The 24,638-nt window shown below is 40.4% G+C and overlaps 2 protein-coding genes across 2 annotated transcripts; both read right to left on the bottom strand.

Annotated features, from left to right (window-relative positions):
- Positions 1-235: 235 nt before the first annotated feature.
- Positions 236-10,474, bottom strand: LOC311040237 (tetraspanin-8-like). Its single transcript, XM_084050391.1, has 9 exons — positions 10,285-10,474; positions 7,015-7,086; positions 6,413-6,523; positions 5,802-5,876; positions 4,562-4,657; positions 2,882-2,995; positions 2,222-2,260; positions 2,001-2,084; positions 236-1,607 (listed from the first exon to the last, which is right to left on the bottom strand). The coding sequence occupies exons 1-9, from the start codon at positions 10,348-10,350 to the stop codon at positions 1,473-1,475; spliced, it is 792 nt and encodes a 263-aa protein (XP_083906517.1). The 5' UTR covers positions 10,351-10,474; the 3' UTR covers positions 236-1,472.
- Positions 10,475-13,523: 3,049 nt separating this feature from the next.
- On the bottom strand, positions 13,524-19,781 carry LOC311039876 (tetraspanin-8-like). The gene is made up of 9 exons (XM_084049886.1): positions 19,691-19,781; positions 19,305-19,373; positions 17,813-17,929; positions 17,142-17,216; positions 16,879-16,974; positions 16,567-16,683; positions 16,291-16,317; positions 14,196-14,264; positions 13,524-13,892 (listed from the first exon to the last, which is right to left on the bottom strand). The coding sequence occupies exons 1-9, from the start codon at positions 19,748-19,750 to the stop codon at positions 13,542-13,544; spliced, it is 981 nt and encodes a 326-aa protein (XP_083906012.1). The 5' UTR covers positions 19,751-19,781; the 3' UTR covers positions 13,524-13,541.
- Between the last annotated feature and the right edge of the window lie 4,857 nt (positions 19,782-24,638).

The raw sequence follows: 24,638 nt of genomic DNA, 5'->3' as shown, positions 1-24,638 counted from the left end.
ATTGGTTAAGAAACGGTGGGGTGACAGCTTAGGACACGGGTCCAAGTGAAATAGCTTTCGGCTGTGTTGTGTAGAGGACCCCCTCAATGTGTGATTCATTTTTGGGGGTCGGTCGGACAATGTGTTCATGATTTCTTAATGCGACCATCATATGGTCGTGAAAAGCCATTTCAGCGAATTTTAAACAAAATCTAATTGCTCACAAAAACACACAGAACAAAGATAAACAGCCCTGTACATTTAGTCAACTTTATTGTCATCCAAGGACAGCTCACACCCATACATATCAGAGCAGAAATGGAAATAACGAAACCGTAAGTTTTAATATCAACAACCTAAATAATCTCTCTTAAACGAGGGGCCTGGGTCCCTTAAGGCACAAGTGTTTTGGCCCTTTCAGTGCCATATGCATTCTTTGGCATTTAGAATCCCTTTGTTACATTCACGTCATAGTCAAAACCAAGGAAACGGTACAAAGTTAAACAAAACAATGCTTAAAATCACAGCCAAATCTTAAGGCGCAGTCCTTATTTGACTTTAAATCTCCATCTACACTGGCAGAGGGGATAACAGTATGACTACCGTCACATTTTCACAACACACAGCACTCAGTTTAAAGTATAATTTCCCAATGTTTCTGACCCTTAACACAACACGGTATATAAAGACAATGTGGAAGGAATTTGAGAGTATTTACAGGGGCTTAACAAGCAAAAATGCCTCATATGTCCTAGACGGAATATATATATATATATTTATATATATATATATTTATATATATATATTTATATAAAAAAAATATATATATATATCAATATAATGTGAACTCACACTTCACATTCAATGAGGCAACGCCAACAAATCAGAAATGTGTAATATTTTAAATGGTAAATATTAACAAGTTGAACAGTTACTGTCAGCCAGAAATTATAAAATGAGGATCTTCTTTACCATTGGTATTAAATCTGAAAAAAAAAAGTTTTAGCACAAAACCCCTCCCTTCAGTGCTTTAACAGAATTCCCTTTCCATTTCACCTGCTAGACAGAAAGCTTTAGTTTTTAAAATCGTCTCTGAGCAGTTACACAATTCTCAAAGCTGGTAAGAGTGGCCAAATGTGTGTGTTATTTTTTTTAAAAGTGCTCAATACGTTTACCACATGACAGATCCAATGATGGACTTGGACTCAGAGAACTAGAGGTTCAGGCCACACACCTAGGTCGCACCGCCAATCTGTCCGATATGCCCATATATGGTATCTGTGACATGAGTGTGACGACGTGGTCTGCTGGCCGAACCTCCCTTAGGCCAATTTTTTATATAAGATGATTGGAAAACTACACTTTTACATATAAATTGCAGATTTTGCCAAATCTAAAAAAAAAAAAAAAAAACGTAAGATCAATACCACCCCTTTCATCCTTCCCCCCCACTTTTCTTTTTTTAACAACTAGACACAGTGTAGTGTAGCACACTATGCTGTGTTGTACAGCTCCTGGTATTTCGGAGGCTGGGGGCTGAAGACAGCTGGCATTGTAAACACCATGGTTGTCCTGGTGACATCGCGCAGCTGGTAGATCAGAATGGAGGACAGCACCATGCCCAGAACCTGTTAGGAGAGAGACGAACACATGAGTACCAACATTCATATTACTACCGTGCAGGCATTTTATTATGAATCTCTGCCAGGCTGGGAGGCAGAGAATGTGCTTTTTTTGCCAGTCTGTGTGTTTGCCAGTAGGCCAAGGAAGACAAGTCACCCCAAGTCTTTCAAAAACAGCCCAATTTTGCAGGAGGGGCCTATTTTACAAAAAAATGGCAAACATTTCAACGCGACAATGACCGTTAAACAAGGCTTTCACTTCTGCCCATAGAGTGCACTACAAATGCAATAAGGTGTGTGTGTGCCATATGTCATCCATGTATAAGATAGCTGATGCCAACGGAATTCATCCAATTGTGCGACTAAATGTAACCACATTAATTAGTTTGTGTAACTCACCGCCAGGATAGCCAGAGTGAAGATCACGCCCAACACGACATCAGCCACCAAGTTGAAGTAGTACATAATGAGAGGATAGCAGGGCTGAATGATAGTTAAAAAAACAGAGTTTTAGTTTTTAAAACCTCTTTATAGTCTCATACTTTAGCTGAAATATCTTTTAATTTGACCTCAGATCATTTTCTTTTTTGTTTTTGTAAAGACTGTTTTTGGAGACTGACCTCTTTGTGGATGGACTTCGCCAGGCCGAACATCATTGACTGTAAAAGCAAGGAGATGTTAGTCATCCACAGCTTTAAGCGTTTGTTCATGGGTTCATATCGCAGTCGGACAGAAACCGTGTATCTCTATATTTCGTCTTTTTATGTTTATTTTTCCCCCCATATACTGTAAATATTTATACTTGCAAAAGTAGTGACGATAGCCAATCTACAAGCAGGATTATACAAATTTGGAACTTCTTTTAGTAGTATTTACTGTAGGTTGATTTTCTTAATGTTTCTCCATCCGCCCCAATGTTAAAAACAATTTCTGCACTGCTTCTAACATTATGTTACACCATGCCTCATCTAACGTTATCTGGCTGTTTTATATTTTGTGCTGGTACACAGAGTTGCCTATTCTCACTTATTATGACGTGCCTAGAAAAGGGTGGTACTGATAACTAGCGCACCCGTCAGTGGATGTTTGTGTGTGAGAAGATTGTCAAACAAATAAAGGATCTAGAAACAAATGTAACTCATTCCAGTAGGATAGCAGGAGTGTGAAGCCTGGACATGCCCTAGCCCACAAAAACATTGGTAGTTTCAGGAGGTCTAACACCATCCCTGAAAATAATCCTAGGGAAAACACTGGGATGTGTGGTGTGTGTATGTACTCACTTCGTAGCCTATGGTCATGCACTGCCCATCCATCTCCTCCTGAGCGTTACACAGGCAGGAGTTTGGGATTTGGTTCTCCCAGTCTTTGTAGGAGAACAGACCACAACAGTGGAGCTAAAGAAAGACAAACAGGAAGGTGGGGGAGCGATACATTTTCAATTACTCTCATTAAGCTTCAATGTCCCATCTGCTGTACCATATAACTTGATTTGTGTAAGAAGCGAAACTAACAGTGTGCGTATGAGTCTGCGCGTCTCTATTAGGGTTGCTGCGGTGTCCAGTGCTACACAGTGTGCAGGCCCACAATGATTACGTTACTTGCTCACCGATAACATTTTACTTTTATTCATTCATTTATTTTTAAGTTACGTTTTTTCATATATTTTTCAGATGATGGCCGGGCCGGTACAATTCTGAAGTTAAAGTCTCTGTTCTACTCTCTGTCTGCACCAACAGTAGGCTGCTATTCATCTAGTATGCATTTTTACTGTTCAATTCTGATAGTGTTTTTTGCTGTGTCCATTAAAAAGGCGTTAGTCTTCCTTTTTACTGAATTCAAATGTCCTTTTATAATGAGTTTCCTTTTCATGTGTTTCATGTTTAAAGCACGTTGAATTGCCTTGAAATGTGCTATACAAATACTCTGCATTTATAAACCCAGCAGGAGCGTATATATCCATAGTACAACCTGTAGACGATCTGCTCTCGCTACTCATTTCCTGTTTGTGTCTGGCTCAATGCCAGGCGTGTCGAGTAGGACACCTACTGGTTGATAACATTAACGCAGTTATTTAGAGCAGACAAGTTCCGGCACCACATCGATTAACGGTACACAATGAGAGTAATTAAAATAAGCTATGCACATCCGATATCACTGTTATTAGTTGTAAATTTAGTCTATTAGTTGGTAGGAAAATCACCACAGCAACCCTAGTGCCTATGTATGTGTGGACTGTGGACCCATTGCCACTTGTGTGTGTCATTTGCATGCGAGTGTTGAAATACTAATACTCTTATCAAACATCCTGAGTGAGAGAACTGTGTGTGTTTGTGTCAGTTCCTGGCTGAGGCCTTTGGGTCAGTCTGACATCCTCCTGTATTTTACCCAATGCACACGACAAGAAAACAGGAAGCGCAGGACAATGTGTCCTTGAGTTGCAGAGTTTGTAGAATGATCTGAAAGTAGTCGTTTTCTCAAGAGTCGTGGGGTCTTGGTCACTGGTCTGATATAGACTTTCTTGAAGCTACATTTTGAGTCTTATCTGATTCAATGTGGTACTGCAGGATCATCTACCTGCTGGAATACGCCACAACAGGACTCTTTGTGAGCCTCTAGATCTGCCATTTTCACTGAATGTTTTTGCCTATTACATGAGGGGGTATTTACTGAGACCAAAAAAAAAAGATGCTTTCAATTATTATGGCTCCACCCACGGTATTTGTGTGCTTACTTTCCCTGACAACCAACCATCCAATAAGATGTATTGAAAACACATTGTTCAGTTTTTTTGCACACATTGGATTGGGAACCAGTGAGACCCAAATCTGTCATTAAGATCTCGTTTTACGTGTGTGTGCGTGTATGTGTTCTTGTCCTTTGTCATGCTCTCTGTGTGTGTGTGTGTGTGTGTGTGTGTGTGTGTGTGTGTGTGTGTGTGTGTGTGTGTGTGTGTCTCTTACCCACTCCTGCACTTCATTTGCCAGATTCTTGTTCTCCTCTCTAGTCTCATCCAATGGCACCAAAGACTTGAACTTTTCTTCCATCACCTCATCCAGCTGCCACATACAGAGTCAAAGCAACTTAACATCCACAGCAACACTTCTTAAATGATCTCTAGACTTGTATTTTGCTTGGTAAACATCTTAATGGTCTTAGGTTAGGACAGACCTTGTTAACCATTTAAACCCATATACATACATACATACATACACACACACACACACACACATTCTATATATATATATATATATATATATATATATAGCTGATCTACAAACGCATCACGTGTTCTGAACTTGCAGACGGCTATTTTCGCTTTAAGATAATCATCATTATTTTTGCATAATCACCATAATCGTTTCCATGTTAAATGTTCCAAACATTTTCATAGTGGAAATAGCCGATCTACAAGCTCACAACGCGTTGCAATTTGACACGTTGTGAGCTTGTAGATTGGCTATTTCCACTTTTCCACACATTTTGAGTATAAAATGATTAAATATGGCCCATTTTATCTAGTATAGAAATAGCTACCACACCACAAGAGGGTGTTATCCTTCTGTATGCAACTCTGTGCTCTGTCTGTTGGCCTTACATTGATTTCATGTTTTGTCTAATGAACGTTTAACCCAAACATGCACACGCTGTGTTTTTTTGTCACGTACACAGTGTCTCAGGGTCCACGTAGACTGTCGGAGATGTCTTTGCACCTGCTGTTGACCCTTATTTAACAATCAGCCTTTATTGTAATTACGTTTTTGGCAACCTAAACGCTTTCTAGGGCTTAGTTTAATTGAGTGTTCTCCTTCTCTTAACCCCAAACAGGTTCACATCCTGTCCCGGCCATAGAACATCTTATAACTTGACAGTAAGGGGCACAAGCCACCGGTTTCCTGCTCAGCTGCACTTACAGTTGGAGTAGTTAGTGAGGAGCAGGATGTAATCTGTGACATGCACATGCTGTGCGGGCAGAGACGTATAACTTATACAAACTCTTGACTTGTGCTGTAATCTTTGCTTCGACTCATCAGCCTTTGTGCTTGATGCTACCTGGAGGCATCAGCTACTAATAATGAATCTTCTTCACCAACTTGCTCCTCTTCTCTGGAGTCAAGTCACTCGTCTTGGTTATCAAAGAGTCATCTCACTGAGTTGTTATATTTCCATAACATAATCACATCACACAAGTGTGTGTCTCACCTCAGAACGAACAAAAGCAGCGGGGACTCCAGCTCTCAGCATGACCAGGCTTCCAATAATCATACACACCAAGAACTAGACGGAGGGAGGAAAAAAACAACAGAGGGAGCATTATATACAGTGTAAATACTAGGGATGTGCAAGCCAAGGATGGTAGAATTTTCAGATTTTTGTGCCAGTCTCCAAATTAGATTTAGATTTTTGCCCTTCAATCTGATTTGTATACATACATATGTATATGATTTAAAAATGTAAATAATGATAATAATTAACGGTTTAGGTTACAATCAAAATATTAGCCAATAGAATAAATAGCCAATGATGTGTTCCCACCACCAACTGTATAGGATATTACATTTGTGCTTTGAGTGCACAGTTTCACTTGACTGCAGATTTGCACACACACTGCCAGTAGGCCATAGCTCCACCCCAATTTTTTTTTTAAATCAGCCCCATGGTGGCGCTAAAACAGCCCGCTTCACCGTTGGTTGCAAAATCAGAATATTCTTATCACAGGGCCTTAGTGGTTAACATGATGTGCTTGCATGTGTTCACATTCCCAGCTATCTTCATGCATGCGTGTTGTTGTGTGAGAATAAGTTCCTACTCACCAGGATGAGGGACACCCTGTTCTCTTTGTGAGCGCCATACGCTCCCAGGATGGAGATGAGCATGGTGAAAGAACCCAACACATACAGCAAGATGAGGCCTCCATAGCTAGACTAGAGAGAAAAGACAGATTATGTGGTTAATACTTGATAAATTAAAAAAACACACTTTTCAAATGGCACCATCTTGTCTGTGTGCCTTTGTTTTAATGTCACTATAATTCAATTTGCTAATTATTGTTATTATTATACTAATAATGTTTCAATATCACCACTACTAGTTTACATGTACAATTATGACATTTAGTTCAAAGCCAAAACATGTATCTTCAAATCCGTGTCCCTTGGACAGAATCATTTGAAATATGGGTTCATGGCCAAAGCAAAGTCAAACTGGTAGTCCATGACATAAAAACGGTTGAAAACCCCCGCCTTAGTGGTGAGGGGATGTCACATTTCTCATATATAGTGAACATTGCCAGAGTTCTTATTTGCATTGAAAGACGTGGTTAAAAGTGAACCAAGTGTGTGGTCCTACCTGCTTGTTAATTGTTTGTGTGTAGATCTAAGTGTATTTTGTGTGGTTCATTCATTGTGTGCATTACCTCTATTCCGCCAGCTGAACGGGTCACGGCATGAGACAACACAGCAAGGGCAAGGATCAGTCCTCCCACAATCTGAAACATGAGAAAATGTAATACATTATTTACAGTCCTAAAGACTATGGATATTTATTGGGAAATGTATTGCCAAAAATAGTGTAGTTGTGCTTTACAAATGCGTAATAACACTTGCCATGGGGCAACCATTGTTCCAAACATTCTATTCAGGCTTATGAAGCATGCTCAGTACATGACCATGCGATAGTTGGGCTGCAAGCCTGCAGCTATTGATCACTTTGGTTAAAATAAGTGTTAAATAGCTCTATATTCTGATAGTACTCATTGCTAGCGTGTGTGTACAGTAACAGGAGTCTCTCCAGCTCTATATTAAACAGAAAATGCAATTTCAGGTCGGGATACCAATTTTATCCAATCAGGATAGAGAACTCAGTCAGGAGGATACAAATTAAACAAGTGAAATTGGAAGTGATGACAAAAAAATGAGCAGACAAAATTGGAACACTATAAATATGAAGCTGATGAATGGGTACGCTCTCCTGGTTGGCTGAAATTTTGTCACCTACCTGAAAATGTATTTTCTGTTTATTAAAGAGCTGGAGAGACAGGGAGACCCCTGTTACTGATCAAACACTGCAATGATTACTATGAGAATAGAGAGTTTAATCTGTATCCTGTGTGAATTCTCTCTCCTGAATCCTGATTGGATAAAATTGGTATCCTGACCTGAAAATGCATTTTCAGTTTAGAGCTGGAGACAGAGATCTCCTGTTACTGAACAAACACTCAATGCTTGTTATCAGCAGAATGTAGAGCTATTCAACAGAATGTAGAGCTATTTAACATTTATTCTAACAAAGCAATATCACTTAGGCTACCTATTAAGCCCATTCGTTCTAGCTAGCATCGTACATTCAATGAAGGAAAATACAACATTACCAGAAGACCTAACAACAACGATCAAACTTTGAGCCACTTCCTCCCATATTATTGCATGAATAACGAACGTGACATGTCATGTCACAGAGCTGCAGCAACACTAATAAGTTCACTTTCAGTTTCTGTTCTCCGTTGCCTATATCGGGAGCTTCCCTGAAAACAAAACCTACCAATGAGGAGGATAAGTGGTGCAATCGGATAGAAAAGACGCCCGTTGTCGTATTGCTGGATCCAGTTGCGGGATAGTAACACAAAATGGCATCCTATGACTGAGGTAGCCATAGACCAGTGTGGTTTTCAACCCCCATGACCTTTCTTTCGCCACACTTCGTCTACATGCCCAAAATAGGGATTTATCATTTATTAAATTATCGTATGCATGTATATATAGTATATACCACACACACACACACACACACACACACACACACACACACACACACACACACACACACACACACACACACACACACACACACACACACACACACACACACACACACACACACACACACACACACACACACACACACGTTGCAACCCTAGATCAACAGTGTAAGCAGGTCTGATTATTGCCTCATAATGATTATTACTCATACCATGATCCCACAATCAAACATGAGGCCATGAGTCATGACAATATCCTTTTAGTGTCAGGAGGTCTACCTCAGGCCAGTAGGCCTATGCATACAGTCTGTGTGACCAGTAAGCCTATGCATACAGTCTGTGTGACCAGTAGGGAGTAGGCCTATGCATACAGTCTGTGTGACCAGTAGGGAGTAGGCCTATGCATACAGTCTGTGTGACCAGTGGGCCTAATATGCATACAGTCTGTTTGACCAGTAGGCTACATGAGGCCTTGTGTGTTTTTCACTTGATGTTTGGGTAAATTTGATTTCAATAGAGATCAAATCATCATTTAAATAATAATGTAATCTGATCAACTTCCATTTTAACAATCATGATCCGTGCATATTCTTGGGCAGCGACTCAATGCGGGATGTGTATAATGAGTAATAACAACCATCATTCGTCAGGCAACATATTGACCATTATAATTGGTGAGGGAATCATGTTTTCTTCAACTTAACAGTGATGGAGTTACTCAAGTAAAAGTATCAATACTGCAACGTAGAAATAATTACGAAATAAAAAAAGTAAAAGTCCGGAATTCAAAAAGTAAAAGTACAAAAGTATTGACATCAAAGTATACTTAAAGTACTTATAAAGGTTTCAAATGTATTAAAACACTTTTGAAAATAGCAGATCTACAAGCTCACAACGCGTCTTGATGTGTTGTAAGCTTGTAGATCTGCGAGAGATAGATACATACATACATACATACATACAATATAGCTGAAGTCGGTTTTGCATGTTTTGTAATAATATCTACAAAGTAACTATGTAATTGAGATGTAATTGAGTAGAAGTACTACAAATTGGAAATACTCCAGTAAAGTTAAAAAATACCTAAAAACCGTACTTAAGTACAGTACTTGAGTAAATGTACTTAGTTAATTTCCACCACTGATAACATGGGTTGAAGGAGGCCTGGGCCTAAACCTAGTTATCGACTAAAATAGCCAAAATCTCGACAGTAAACAGTCATATTTAATCAAAGTATGTTTTCTTTTACTGTCGAAATGTCCTAAGTATTATTATTAACCTAGCTAATCTAACTACAAAAACTTTGCATTCCCCACGGACCGAACTTAATTCTAGCTGCGCAGTGCGCACTTCTTATTTCCTAACCATGGATCATACGACCGTCATGGCGACTTCAACCTGGTGTTTGCACGTTCTCCTTTTTTTGGCCCGTACATCTACATAAACGTTCACATTTCAAGTATTAAAGTGCTTAACCCATGGCCACGGATGTTACAATTCTGTTCGGGCCCTCAGAAGTACCCGCATCTTCCGTATTGTTAAATAAAAAGCATTTTAATCCAATCGGTGGCCATTTTCTCATAAAGATATAATACATCAGTGTGCAATACACCTACCAACCAATAGGGTCGCGTAGTTGAAAGCATTTGGCGAAAAAAACTGAGAAAATGGCCACCGATCGGATTAAAATGCTCTACATTCAACAATACGGAAGGTACGGGTACTTCTGTAGACCCGTACAGAATGGTAACGTCCGTGGGGGAGGCACTTTATATTTGAAATGTGAACGTTTACGTAGATGTACGGGCCGTAAATGGAGAAAGTGCAAACACCAGGTTGAAGTTCATCCATCACGACCGTCGAGTATCCATGGCCATTTATTTCCATACAAATGGACTAATTTAAACCACACAGATATAGTCTACTCACCGCAAAAAAGATGTTGAACGCGGTGAACACGCGCTTCAGGCATGGGTTGATATGTTGTTGTGTCATTTTGGTGGTTACCAGGCGGTCAGTCCTTGTGAAAAATGAAAGGTTTTACGGAATCACTTCCTTAAACTCCGTCAGAGTGGAAAAAACAGTCAGAAGGAGGAGTAACTGAAACCAACAACAACAACTGCTGTCGCTTTTGTTGGGGCAAGTTGTATTGTTGCCAGATGTTGCGTCAGAAATAAGCAACCAGGTCTAGGAAAACAAGCCCAAAATAAGTAACCACACGTGACTAGACTATTATGCATCGGCTATCTTATAATAGCCGATCTACAAGTTCACAACTGCAACAAAAACTCTTATGTGGAATATTTGGAATATTTTTTGGAAACATTCTAACAACACAAATGCTCTCTGTCGCACAATAAACACTTTCATGAAAATATTTGAGATCCACAGGTTTAAATAATAATTATATTTTTTGTAAGGAAGCCTAAATAAGCAAGTAGACTTTAGAAACAAGCCCCAAAAAACGCAACCCGCAACTACCAAGCAGCTTTACAGAAAAAAATAAGCCCAAAGTCGCTTATAATAAGCAGACATGGCAACACCGGTTGGTAGGGGAGGAGTTTTGCAGTTCACGCAACAGTCAGAGGGAGAATGGTAACCGGAAATCCCCGCCAATTCATTTCTAATGGAAACAAACAGGAGAGTCTCTATTCCCGGAATCCCGGTGAATAGACGTCCCATTGCAAGCGTCATACTGGTTGCAAATGAAATGAAAAATGAAACCCATTCTGTCCGGTCTCGGTAGGGCGAGCAGCACTAGCCAACACACAAGAGGGGGTTGGGGTGTGCGGAAACCAGCGCACCCCGAAACAACCCACTGAGCATTTTTTGGTCTATTAGACGTCTAAAATACGTCTATGGGGTAGGCTAAAACAGGGTTATAATTGGTCTACTGGTGAAAGTGTTTTAGCGGTCTAGGCTTAGCCTAGACGTTGATTAGCTGTTTTTTAAACGTCTATTTATAGACCGTCTATATTATAGACGTTGAAATGACGTCTATAATATAGACGGTCTATAAATAGACGTTTAAAAAACAGCTAATCAACGTCTAGGCTAAGCCTAGACCGCTAAAAAACTTTCACCAGTAGACCAATTATAACCCTGTTTTAGACGGACGTCTAATAGACGACTATTGCTCAGTGGGAACAGGTTGAGAATTGATTGCATGAAACAATCACCTGTGCATTCAGTCTCTCAATGTTGGTAAACAAATAATTAGGTAGGTGGACAGGGACATTTTAGATTGGGTTTAAAGGCATCATTTCTGTGAGGTTAAGGTTGGGGTTAAGGTTCGGGTTAGGCATAGGGTTTGTGAGGTATCCCTCCGAAAAAACCTAGAACACACCACTTGGTTAGGTTGTTTAGGCATAGTTGTTTTTGTGAAGTTAAATGTTAGGGTTTAGGGCGGCGCAAGCTGAGTGACACAGGCAAACCCTTGTTTTGAACTATGGGCAAAACCCCTTCGCTGGAATCGAGGCTCACTTCTGGGTTCTCATTCAGCCTGCTGTTCCTAATGGCCCATCAGATATCGCTATTTCACATTCTACCGGTCGCAATACATTATAATCTCAATAGTTTTTTGGCGAACTTTACCCTTGATTTTAATACCTTAGCAAACCTTTTCAGAAACACTTTATGTTTTCAATTGCAAGGTTAAAGTATTTTTAAAATCATCATTGTATTATGTGTTTACTTAGTAAATCAAGGTCCCGTTCATTTTAAAATTAATGATAAAGTAGGAGGGTATGTTTCTGGGGTTCTACCCTCTACCGAGTGAAGACCCGCCTCACTGCGGTTGCAGCCAATAGCAGTCGTTTCCGGTAGCATTTCGTACCGGATAAAGAAAGATCGTGGATTTGAATTCACTGAAAATTTGAAAAACAGGCTTCAAAATGGGTCTGTAGAAACCAATGGCGTCATTTTGTCCATTCTTTTTTACAGTCTATTGGCGACACCAATTAAAGAGGGAATCCCATGGAAAACGTGTTCCTGAATCCATGGGCCCAACCAGTGGTGGCAAGTAACTATAGGCTACATTTACTTTATCTCTCTAGATGTCACTCTACATGTTGATGACCAATTTGTCCATGTGTGGTCCAGCCCTATGGAATGTATGGAATGCATGTGCTAATACAAAACAACGTAATACTTATACTTCCTAAGGTTAATATGAGCATCAAAGCAATATTTTAAATACTTTGTATTAGTACATGTATAAGGCTTATTAGCCAGGGATCTAAGACCATACCATTTTGAGATACTTTAGTTTAGTTTTGTACCACAAGTGGGCAGCAGTTACCAGGACATAGCCTGCCCTGTATAGCCTACCTATAGCTTGTGTGGCAAGTTGCAACTGTTTCATTTGATTCATTTCCTATATACATTTCCGCCACCAATTCCTTGTTGATTTGTCATAGAGCTGCAACTATGGATTATTTTCTATTAATCACTTTTTCGATTAATCAAATGATTGAGAAGCGCATTTTTTTTAAATATTAGTTTTAAATGCATATTTCAATGAATCGCTCAACCAACGTTATTTCATAAGTTGCCACACAGTGGTGTTGTGCAAAAATAGTGAAAAGATCTACAAGCTCACTAGTACTACACATCATGATGTGACATGTAAGCTTATAAGCTTATAGATCTGATATTTTCACACACACACACACAGACAGACACACACACACACACACACACACACACACACACACACACACACACACACACACACACACACACACACACACACACACACACACACACACACACACACACACTCACACAGTCTACATTTCCTTTTGGGAAAACAGTCTGATATGATTGATATTCATTTTTGATAATATCACAATTTAACAATAGCCCACATTAAATTGTATACACAACACACAAAACATTTTTTTCTATTTCTTTTTAATTCAAACATACAGTAGCTAAAACATTTTCACTCTTTGTCCTATGAAGAACTATATAGGGCTTAAGTGGTTAGAAAATGTCCCTCTCTGTTTTTTTGAGTGGTGCCAACCACTCCTATATCTGACTTTGTCCGTGTGTCCGTCCGTATGTCCAATAAACAAACATTGATGACAGCATCTCTTCACACAGGGTGTGTTTTTTTTTTTTACAAATCAAACCCTGGGTGGAGATAAAAGTCGAAACGAGGTTAGTTTCTGCTTGTAGATTTCCTAAGAAGGAGGAGGCTGTGGAGATTCCAGGGCAGGTGGGTTATAGACCGGCGTATGGCTTAAAGGAGGCGTGTTATAGACCGGTATATGGCTGATAGGAGGTGAGTTATAGACTGGCGTATGGCTTAAAGGAGGCAGGTTATAGACCGGTATATGGCTGATAGGAGGCGGGTTGCAGACCGGTATATGGCTGATAGGAGGCGGGTTGCAGACCGGTGTATGGCTGATAGGAGGCGGGTTGTAGACCAGTGTATGGATGATGGGATCCGGGTTGTAGACTGGTGTAAAGCTGATGGGGATGGGCCTCCCTAACTGGTAGACAATGATGGCGGACAGCACCATGCCCAGAAACTGGATGGTAGACAGACACACAGAAAAAAACAGCTGACATGTATGATATTCACACATGTCAGCTGATCTTAACCTTCTACAGTGTAGAAGGTTAAGATCTATCTACACCAATGCCACCACTACTTTGTATCAGATCATTTAACTACTTAAGCCCTGCTTTAGTGTGTGTGTGTGTGTGTGTGTGTGTGTGTGTGTGTGTGGGTATGTGTGTGTGTCTCTCTCTCGTTCTCTAATTGTACATTTGTATGCCTGCGTGTGTACAGTATATGGGCTCATTACTGTTCAGTCATAAGATCTACCTACACTGAGCACAGCAAGACCAAGAGCCACCGCCACTGTGATGTCAACACGCAGGTAGACTGGAAAGCAAGCCTGGATGAAAAAAGCACAAAAGAGATCACACACATGACACACACATGCTCTCGCGCGCGAGCAGGGCCGGACCTACGACTTTGGTGGCCCTAAGCAAGATTGTTTGTCGCCTCAAAACACTCCCAGCACAACCTCCAAATCACACGCACGCACGCGCACACACACGGGCACGTGTGTGCGCGCACACACACACGCACGCACGCACGCACGCACGCACGCGCACACGCAGGCATAGAATACAATTAAAAAGGACGGCAAATAGAATAGTTAAAGCTTGCGTTTTTGTTAATGTAAATATCAGGAGCATTTTTAGGGTCAGACCTTTAGGGGTGCTTCGCCCCTAATGCCCAATTCATGCCTAATTGTAGACTAATTATCAGTAAGTGATTATTCGATTAATTGTCCATAAATGTGCTGTAAATATACCACAAAGTCCACTTTACTTTTTTCATTTACTCGTTTACTTCCTTTCGTTGTCATTACTTTTAAGCATAGTATCAGATGTTATACTCCAAAAGTGCACTTACTGTGACTGTCCAAAACTGCAAGTTTGAATAATTTGACCAGGCTTATAATTCTCCCCTGTTATTTGGTACCAGTACAGGTATACAACATCGGATCACACTTTTTGATTGCCTGCGAGTTTGGCCTTTCTTCCTGCTCCTGCAGAAACCATAGAAACCTCGATCACAATCATCACAGAGTGTGATGCCCAATTTACTTCCCTATAGACCCCTTAACAGACGACGTCATACTGGCTGCGTGCAGCCAGTATGCGCGCAACGAAACCCATTATATCAGGTCTCGTTAGGACGCGTCTCACTAGCCAACACACACAAGAGGGGGTTGGGGTGTGCTGAAACCAGTGCACCCCGAAACAGGTTGGGAATTGATTGCGTGAAACAATCACCTGTGCGTCCAGGCTCAATGTTAGTAAACAAATAATTGGTCTATAAGTCATTTCCTCAACCCTGCTTGGGCTAGTTCCCTCTGTCTAGTGCCAGGACGGTGTGTTCTTCATTGGACATTGATAAAAGCTGATCTGCCATCACCAGAAATGACTGAACAGGAGCAGGCATCACAGGAAGAAAGAAAGTTTCTCAAGAAGTGTGATCTTCTGAGGTGCCAACGTTCACAGGTTTCTCAATTAGTCTGAACAATTTCTGTGTTTGTTACATTAACAAAAGCTTGCGTTTTTGTTAATGTAAATATCAGGAGCATTTTTAGGGTCAGACCTTTAGGGGTGCTTCGCCCCTAATGCCCAATTCATGCCTAATTGTAGACTAATTATCAGTAAGTGATTATTCGATTAATTGTCCATAAATGTGCTGTAAATATACCACAAAGTCCACTTTACTTTTTTCATTTACTCGTTTACTTCCTATCGTTGTCATTACTTTTAAGCATAGTATCAGATGTTATACTCCAAAAGTGCACTTACTGTGACTGTCCAAAACTGCAAGTTTGAATAATTTGACCAGGCTTATAATTCTCCCCTGTTATTTGGTACCAGTACAGGTATACAACATCGGATCACACTTTTTGATTGCCTGCGAGTTTGGCCTTTCTTCCTGCTCCTGCAGAAACCATAGAAACCTCGATCACAATCATCACAGAGTGTGATGCCCAATTTACTTCCCTATAAGTCATTTCCTCAACCCTGCTTGGGCTAGTTCCCTCTGTCTAGTGCCAGGACGGTGTGTTCTTCATTGGACATTGATAAAAGCTGATCTGCCATCACCAGAAATGACTGAACAGGAGCAGGCATCACAGGAAGAAAGAAAGTTTCTCAAGAAGTGTGATCTTCTGAGGTGCCAACGTTCACAGGTTTCTCAATTAGTCTGAACAATTTCTGTGACTATGATGGGCTCCCCGGCCCCCATAGTGGAGTGGTTGTGGCCCTAAGCAACCGCATAGACTGCTTATGCCAGCGGCCGGCCCTGCGCGAGCACACACACACACACACACACACACACACACACACACACACAGAGTGATATCACACATTGCATGTGCATAAACTCACCTCTTTGAAAATGAGCCTATGTTTGGCCTGGAGAGAGAGAGAGAGAAAACTAAGTTAGTGAGACTAAGGCAAAAATATTTGTGTTGCTGACAGATAGATAATGCTGTGTGTGTGTGTGTGTGTGTGTGTGTGTGTGTGTGTGTGTGTGTGTGTGTGTGTGTGTGTGTGTGTGTGTGTGTGTGTGTGTGTGTGTGTGTGTGTGTGTGTGTGTGTGTGTGTGTGTGTGTGTGTGTGTGTGTGTGTGTGTGTGTGTGTGTGTGTGTGTGTGTCTCTTACCATGGCCTGTGTAGGGAGAGTGTGGCATTGGCTCTTGCTCACATCACCAAGACAGTGACAGGACGGCGGTACTTTGTCCCCCCAGTCTTTAAAACTGAACAGACCACAGCAACTTCCCTGAGGACAGAAGGGTGGGTGGAATGCAATAAGGACGGAAGGAGGGAACAGACAAAGTAAGAATGTACAGTAAAATACACTGTTAATTTAACTCTGGGAGGAAGGGAGAGGGGTGGGGGGTAAAAATAATGGGGGAGAAAGGTACTGGATGAGTGACAGATATAATTGTGTGGGTGGGGTTGATGGTTCCCCTACTTGTTTCTGAAAGTAGTTCATATCTTCTTGCAACTGCTTGCTCGCTTGATCAAGAGGTATATAAGTGCGTAGATGTAGTTCGATGTCCTGCTCCTGCTGCACACGCACACACACAAGATGCAAAGAAATGCATACATTCACATGCATGTAGATACATAAAATGACTTACTGACATATATGCACAAATGTAACACAGATGGATACCAAAAACAAGAAACGGTAATGGCTTGTATTGTTTTGTGTGTAAACCAGATGTTGCTCACCAAAGCACTTCCAACAACCTCATAGATCCCCAATATGAACAGGGATAGAGACCCTAACGCCATCATCGTCAGGAACTGTACATAGATGGATGATTGATTGGTCAAAGAAGACATGAATGGAGAAAGATGCATGCATTAGCCATGAAAGGGGCAATATTTTAGGAAGAAAACCTCCATGGAACTGGAACTGTTCAATCAGCTACTGATATGAATGCTAAACTATATATTGCACTTAACAAGTTGACCAAAAGATATCTCAGCACTGCTTGAGCAGTCAAAAACACATTGGGGCTGTGGATTATGGGTTTCTGGTTAGATAGTATCATGTTTTGCGGATGTTTGTGCAAAAGCCAGGCTCTTGCTCTTTCAAAAAAAGAAAGAAAAAAAACAGTGAAAGAAAGGGGAAAAACACAAATCAAATGCTGAGAGCAACAGATTTCACTGAGTGTGATTTCATAACACTAAAGGAAGAGCAAAGCTAACTTTGTTGACTTTATTACATTTGCTTTGAAATTCAAGCTCTGTGTGTGTGTGTGTGTGTGTGTGTGTGTGTGTGTGTGTGTGTGTGTGTGTGTGTGTGTGTGTGTGTGTGTGTGTGTGTGTGTGTGTGTGTGTGTGTGTGTGTGTGTGTGTGTGTGTGTGTGTGTGTGTGTGTGTGTGTGTGTGCTCACAGCAGTGACAGTCGCTGAGTTGTCAGTGTATAAGCCATACATCCCCAGGACACAGAGCAGAATGGTGGTGAAGCCCAGGATGTACAGTGGTGTCAGACTTAGATCACTGCTTTCTAGCTGAGAGTCACACAGACAGAAACCAAACACAAATATAGGACCTACATCAGGGGTTTTTAACGCTCAGCTAAGGACTCCTTAGCTGAGTGAGAGATGAAGCAGGGACCCCTACTACATTTTTTATAATTGTGTTGCAGATTACATTTTTCCATAGATTTCATAGATAGTTGGATTCATATTACAATGTGTATTTTCAGATAGTTAACCTTTTAAACCCTCAATATTGTGGAGCTTGTAGATCTACTATTTTTGGCTAATGCTCTCCATCACACAAAGATTTGGCGGACCCCCTGTAGTAATTCTGAGGACCCCCTAGGGTCCTCAGAACCTAAATGTATTTTTCCAATGTGTTCTTGCTTCGCGTTTGTTTTATATCAGTATGAATGAACTGACATAGACTGAAATGGTCCAAATTGAACTATAATTTGAACAATTCACAACATTATTGCTTTACTTTACGCCACCACAAACGCCATTTAGAGTCCATGAGGTTGGCTTGTACGACACTAACACCACTATTAATTTTAGCTGTTGGGGCGCAAGTTATCTTGCTAACTTCCTGTGACATGTTTCCTTTGGTACTTAACACAATGATATGATCTTTGTGAAGACATGATTATAATCTGGAAGCAACCCCTACCAAAAACAGTTTATCTTTTTTTTTGTTTCCGTGGAAAGACAGATTAGTCATTGTACAACACAGATGTCCGGTCTCTCTTCGGCATCCTTAGCACTTCTTCTGCTTTCACAGGGAAATACAGTAAAATCTAAATATTGTTTTTTTTTTTTACACTTAAATGAACATTTAGGGTTTTACTGTTTAAAAACCCTCAAATTGTCTTCAAATCAAATTCGTCCTGATAAAACAAGAAGAAACAACTTTGTAGTTTCACTCAAATACAGTAGGTGCATGTTATTTTGTAAGTTTCTCTTTAAACTCAGCCATGTTCTGTCCTGGTCTCCTCCATTTGTACTGAATTCTGTCACCCTTTCAGGGCTACACCTTAAATTAAAGGCACATTTATTTCATTGTAATGAATCAAACCCTAACCCTAACCCATGTAAAATTAGATGTGTTAAGTTTAAAATGTTTAGATTAGAGTACATTTTGTGTTTAGATACAGTTTCAGTGCGGCTTACAGGTTCAAAACATATACCATAGTTGTGAGGTTTACAACACAAAGCTGGTTTTGGTCATCTAAGTCTTTAGCAATTATGATTCTATTCTTGTCAATTTAAAACCTGTTTTGAGCCATCATAAAACCATTACCAATAAGTACACCCAAAAATATAGTTTGTGAAACTATACAGTTGGCTATGAGACATCCAGTACGCTATCAAGATAAATAATGTTTTAGTTGTGAACTATACTAACCTCTCCATGTTTCTGCTCATAGCGTATGTGCACAGTGATAGCCAATACTATTACCAGCACCGCATAGACCTGCAAACAAAAACATAGACTCAATAATACTGTTATACACAACAAAACAACGCAAACACAACACAAACACCTGCACATACACAGACTGTTAAACTTGTATATCACAGAGTCACTGACACCACAACATAAACACAGTACGTACTATTCAATTTAAATAATACTGTAAAACAACTATACAACCAAGATTGTTATACGGTTTACAGATTCGACATGTTGTGAGCTAGATCTGCTATTTTAGCAATAAAAAAAAGAAAGTATAAAATTGCTTAAGTGTTTAAATAATACTAATACAAAAACAAATCAAATCCTGTCATTACCACGAAGAGGACTTTGAAGAAAGTAAAAAGGCACTTAAGCCAGGCGCTCACTTGAGCCATCACAGCAGGTTGCAAAAACCTCCACCTCCAGGAAGCGCGCAAACCTATAAAACCAATGTGTATAGCTGCCTTCACCACAGTCATGCCCAGGAGAAATGAGTGAGTTAGGAGTGTGTGTATTTAATATAATAACAGTCTGTCTCTCTTTGATTCCAGCCAATGACAATCTGAATGGGGAGTGACATCACCCAGTGTACCTGTACTGACACGCAGCAAAGGTCCGTCACGCTCAGGTATCGAACCTGTGAATCGAACAAGCCGTTTCCATTTCTTGGACCTTTTATGCCCATATATGGAGATCACTGATGTATATATATGGGCAAAAAGGGGGCATGCCCATATATGGGCATATACTGATGACAGGGATGTCCATAGCCTATATGGGCATATCAGCATGCCCCCGTTTGTGCACATATATATAGCTGACTGATTTGTTTGCTCCTGATGCCATGACGACACATACACATTGTGATTAGACAACACACTCCACATTTGGGGCATCTCTGCATTGGAAACTCCTTACTGTATATGGCTATGGCTGAGGCATGGTGACATGAGTGTGACATCAGGAGGTCCACCTCCCTTAAGCTATTTTAATATAGGATAGGATACGCCCTAACCACTAGGCCATCACGCCCCCTGTACTTTCATTTTTAAAGAATGTATATTATTGTTATTGTCTCCGCCAGGAGACATTGTTTTCACTTTCCGTCCCCCCCCCTCGGCCAAGCTAACATTGGTCAAGCCTCACGTGACACGTGACAATATGGTGAAATAGTGTGATCTGATTGGCTAGTGACGTATAGCGGCCTATAAATACATGTGTCACTTTGAAAGAGTCTTAGCCTCTTTCAAAGTGAGGTAAGACAGGAATAATCACGAAATGGCTGAGAAATGGCGGAGCAATACATTATGTAGACACACTGGTGTCATCACAATATGTAATATAAATAGCTTAGACAGGACGGATAGGACACTTACACAGACAGGACGGATAGGACACTTACACAGACAGGACGGATAGGACCAACATTGATAGGACACTTACACAGACAGGACGGATAGGACACTTACACAGACAGGACGGATAGGACACTTACACAGACATTGTGTCATGTTACTATGACACAGTAACATGTTCTATTTTTTGTAAGAATTAGAACATAAGAATTAGAACATTCCCAACATTCCCAACACAAGTCTGCTGGCGGAGACTTGTGCTCCTCCAATTCTTACTGTGGTGCCCCCGCCCTGTGGTGTTATTTATTTATTTCCTTATTTACTGTAAGGAGTAAAAATAGCATTTCCCCTCTGGACAACATATATCTCAATCTTCTCATAATAATACTGCATCTGCAAGAGATTAGATTAGGCTCTGAAGAACACAACACAACACAACACAACACAACACAACACAACACAACACAACACAAATACAAATGGATATTATTGTAGAAAGATGCTGTGGCTGTTTTTGTTGTATGATGGATACTGTAGGGTAGGCTATAGACACAAATTGGGCTCCTACTGTTCACTTGAGTGAGTGGACAAACTGCTGGACAAAGTGCTCTCCACTTATCCTCACTACAATGACTGAATAATTCGAGGCTGACTGAACTTAATTCACAATTTTCACTTCATTAACATCAGCCAATGGAAACCCCGGGATGATACGCCCACTGTTACCTGGGGAGAACCGGTGCTGAACGACCGTGCAGCTTTCTTATTTAAGATGACAAAGTAACATTATGTATCTCACACACACACACACACACACACACACACACACACACACACACACACACACACACACACACACACACACACACACACACACACACTTGGGTTAGACACAAAAAACACCTTTCTAGGTTGAGTAATGAATGAGATTTTAAGTTCCCAGCAGCCATCTTGAAAATGATGCCATTCCAGCTAGAAGTTAGATTTTCCTACATTTTAGTATGCTATTTAGCATGCCCAATAGTAACAGAATCCATTGAAATCCATTTTCTATCAATTATTTGGGGTTTCTTATCTAATTTTGGAATTATTGCAAACGGACCACTAGGGGGCGAGCCCAAGTCGTTTACGGTTGTTTTAGAAAACCTTATGCCCATACCGCTAACACCATGCCAAAAATCTAAAACTTGTCACCCACTACCAAAGCTTGATGATTTTTCGCGATTTCCCTCCCAGTCCTAGCTAGCTATAGTCTCTCTCTCTCTCTCTCTCTCTCTCTCTCTCTCTCTCTCTCTCTCTCTCTCTCTCTCTCTCTCTCTCTCTCTCTCTCTCTCTTTACCTACACCACGCCTATCTCTTCCCTCTGCTGCTACGAGGACATTCATCTCGCATCCATGGCATCCACCCTCCGCACGTCAAAATAACCAGAAGCCTATTATAGTTATAGATTTAAAAAATACATAATTAGATACTGTAGTAGCAAGGGTTCCGGTGGACGTTCTATTATTAGCCCGTTTTTTTTTTAAACAATCGTATATGAGACAAACAAGCTGCCAGTTTAGGTTACGCTACATTCTGGTACATGTGGGATTTTATACTACGGGCTAAATCGTATCTACATAATTTATGAAAAGGCAAAAATCTTTGCTTTACACTTCAAAGGGAGACGTTGAATTTGGGTCTGAATAGCCTACATGTCTAGTCTTATCTAGACCCAACGATGTGTGCAGGGGGCACATGATGCTTAGATGAGCCATAGCCTGTTCTTTGTAATGCAATGAGTCGTTAATATGATTTAGATCTTGGATGGATGAGCCATAGCCTGTTCGTTGTAATGTAGACTACAGAACAAGTCAGTATAGTCTACATCTTTTCAACTGCTTTGGCTTCTTCGTTATTTTTCCAACCCGTCTTGGATGCGAGGGGTGAAGCAAGGCTTGTCCAGGATGAGAAGACTGAGAGGATGCATGACAATTTTGTCATTATTGATATCTTTACAACTGGCCATTTCAGGTGAGTGACATTTAATATACCAGAGGTTCTCAACCTTTTCAGGCTGTGACCCCCCAAACTAATCATATTTGAACTGGGGAACCCCCCACCCTGACTAGCACATGGAATTGTAGGCATTAAATTCAATTTGACTCGGTTCCACAGATACATATTGTGAAAATAGCCGATCTACAAGCTCACAATGCCTGGCGTTGCGAGGCGTTGCCAGCAATTGTAGATCGGCATTTTTCTTATATTATTTGTCAATTTGGCCAATTAAATGGTTGACTGGTTTGTATAGTATTGTTTGCTGATTACTTTACTTATTAAGAAGGTAAAACCCCTTAAATTGTCACTTCACTGTCATCTGGGGATCTCCCCCTCCAAATCATGTGGGGACAACGACCCCCAGGTTGAGAACCACTGCAATAGGATAATGTTGTCAATGTTTGACTCGTGTAACAACATAAATATTTTGAGATTGTTTCGCATTTTAGCGCTTATACTACCAGTAGTCTACTGCAGTGGTTCTCAGAGTGGGGTCCGGGAACCTCCAGGGGTCCTCGAGGGAGTTCCAGGGGGTCACCAGCTAAATGATAGATAGTTAGGAGGAACCAAATGGACCTTTATCAGTCTGTAAGTTAAAGGTAGGGTAAGTGATATTTTTTGGTTAAAACAAAAAGTATTTTGTTAAAAGGTTAAAATACTATATTCTGATAGTAATCATTGCTATAGAGTGTTTGTTCAGTAACAGGAGTCTCCCCGTCTCTCCAGCTCTTTAATAAACAGAAAATACATTTTTCGGTAGGTGTCAAAATCCCAGCCAATCAGGAGAAAGTACCCATTTTAAGCTTAATTTGTATAGTGTTCCAGTTCCAATTTTGCATGCTCATTTCTTAGTGTCATCACTTCCAATTTCACTTGTTTAATCTGTATCCTGATTGAGTTCTCTGTCCTGGTTGGATAAAATTGGAAATGAAACTGAAACTGAAACGAAAAAGCAGTTTCTGTTTTATAAAGAGCTGGAGATACAAGTAGACTCCTAATGCTGAACAAACACTTTATAGCAATGAGTACTATCAGAATATAGAGCTATTTAACAATTTTTTTAACCAACGCAAATCACTTACCCTACCTTTAACTATGAGAGTGTACAAATGGAATCAAATGGACCATTTACACTCTTTAAATGAAGTTAAATTAACATTGATTTTACAATATAAATTGGGTCCCAGAGATAGAAATGGCATTAAATTGGGGTCCGTAGCCGCCCTAATGCATGTCAAACTGGGGGTCCTTGAAATTAAAATGGTTGAAAATCACATGGCATATCTTTTCAAATGGGGGTCCGCAGGATAACAAGTGTCAATTTGGGGGTCCTTGACATGAAAAGGTTTGAGAACCACTGGCCTGCTGTATCAGTCAGTCAGCTTATGGTTCCATTAGGATTCCTGTATGGCTTGCTGCACACTGTTCTAGTCACCAGACTGCTAAATAAGGCAGATCAGCTGTCATCTCTGTTGAAGGTGGTATTGCTCGTTTTAACATACATGTCCCCATGTGGCCAGTAGACTAGACTAGACAGATGTCCCCATTAATGGGAGGAACAGATTCTGGCCGCCTGCCAGACGAGTTTTTTTTGCAGTGGTGGAAAGTATCAATACTGACATGTAGAAATATACTCTGTTACAAGTAAAAGTCCGGAATTCTAAATGTACTTCAGTTTTCAAATGTATGAAATATATAAATATCTATAAAATGTATACATTTCAAAATATATTTTTTTAAATAGCCGATCTACAAGCTTACAATGCGTTGCATCGCGACGCGTTGTGAGCTTGTAGATTGGCTATTTTCAATATATATAGTAAATATATAGGGCTGAAGTGGTTACTGTATGTTTTGTAGTAATAATCAAAATCTCTAGACAGTAACT

The sequence above is a fragment of the Gymnoscopelus microlampas genome, assembly GCF_963454915.1.
Source record: "Gymnoscopelus microlampas genome assembly, chromosome: 23".
In the NCBI taxonomy this organism is placed as follows: Eukaryota; Metazoa; Chordata; class Actinopteri; order Myctophiformes; family Myctophidae; genus Gymnoscopelus; species Gymnoscopelus microlampas.
This window is presented reverse-complemented; position numbering and strand designations above follow the sequence as displayed.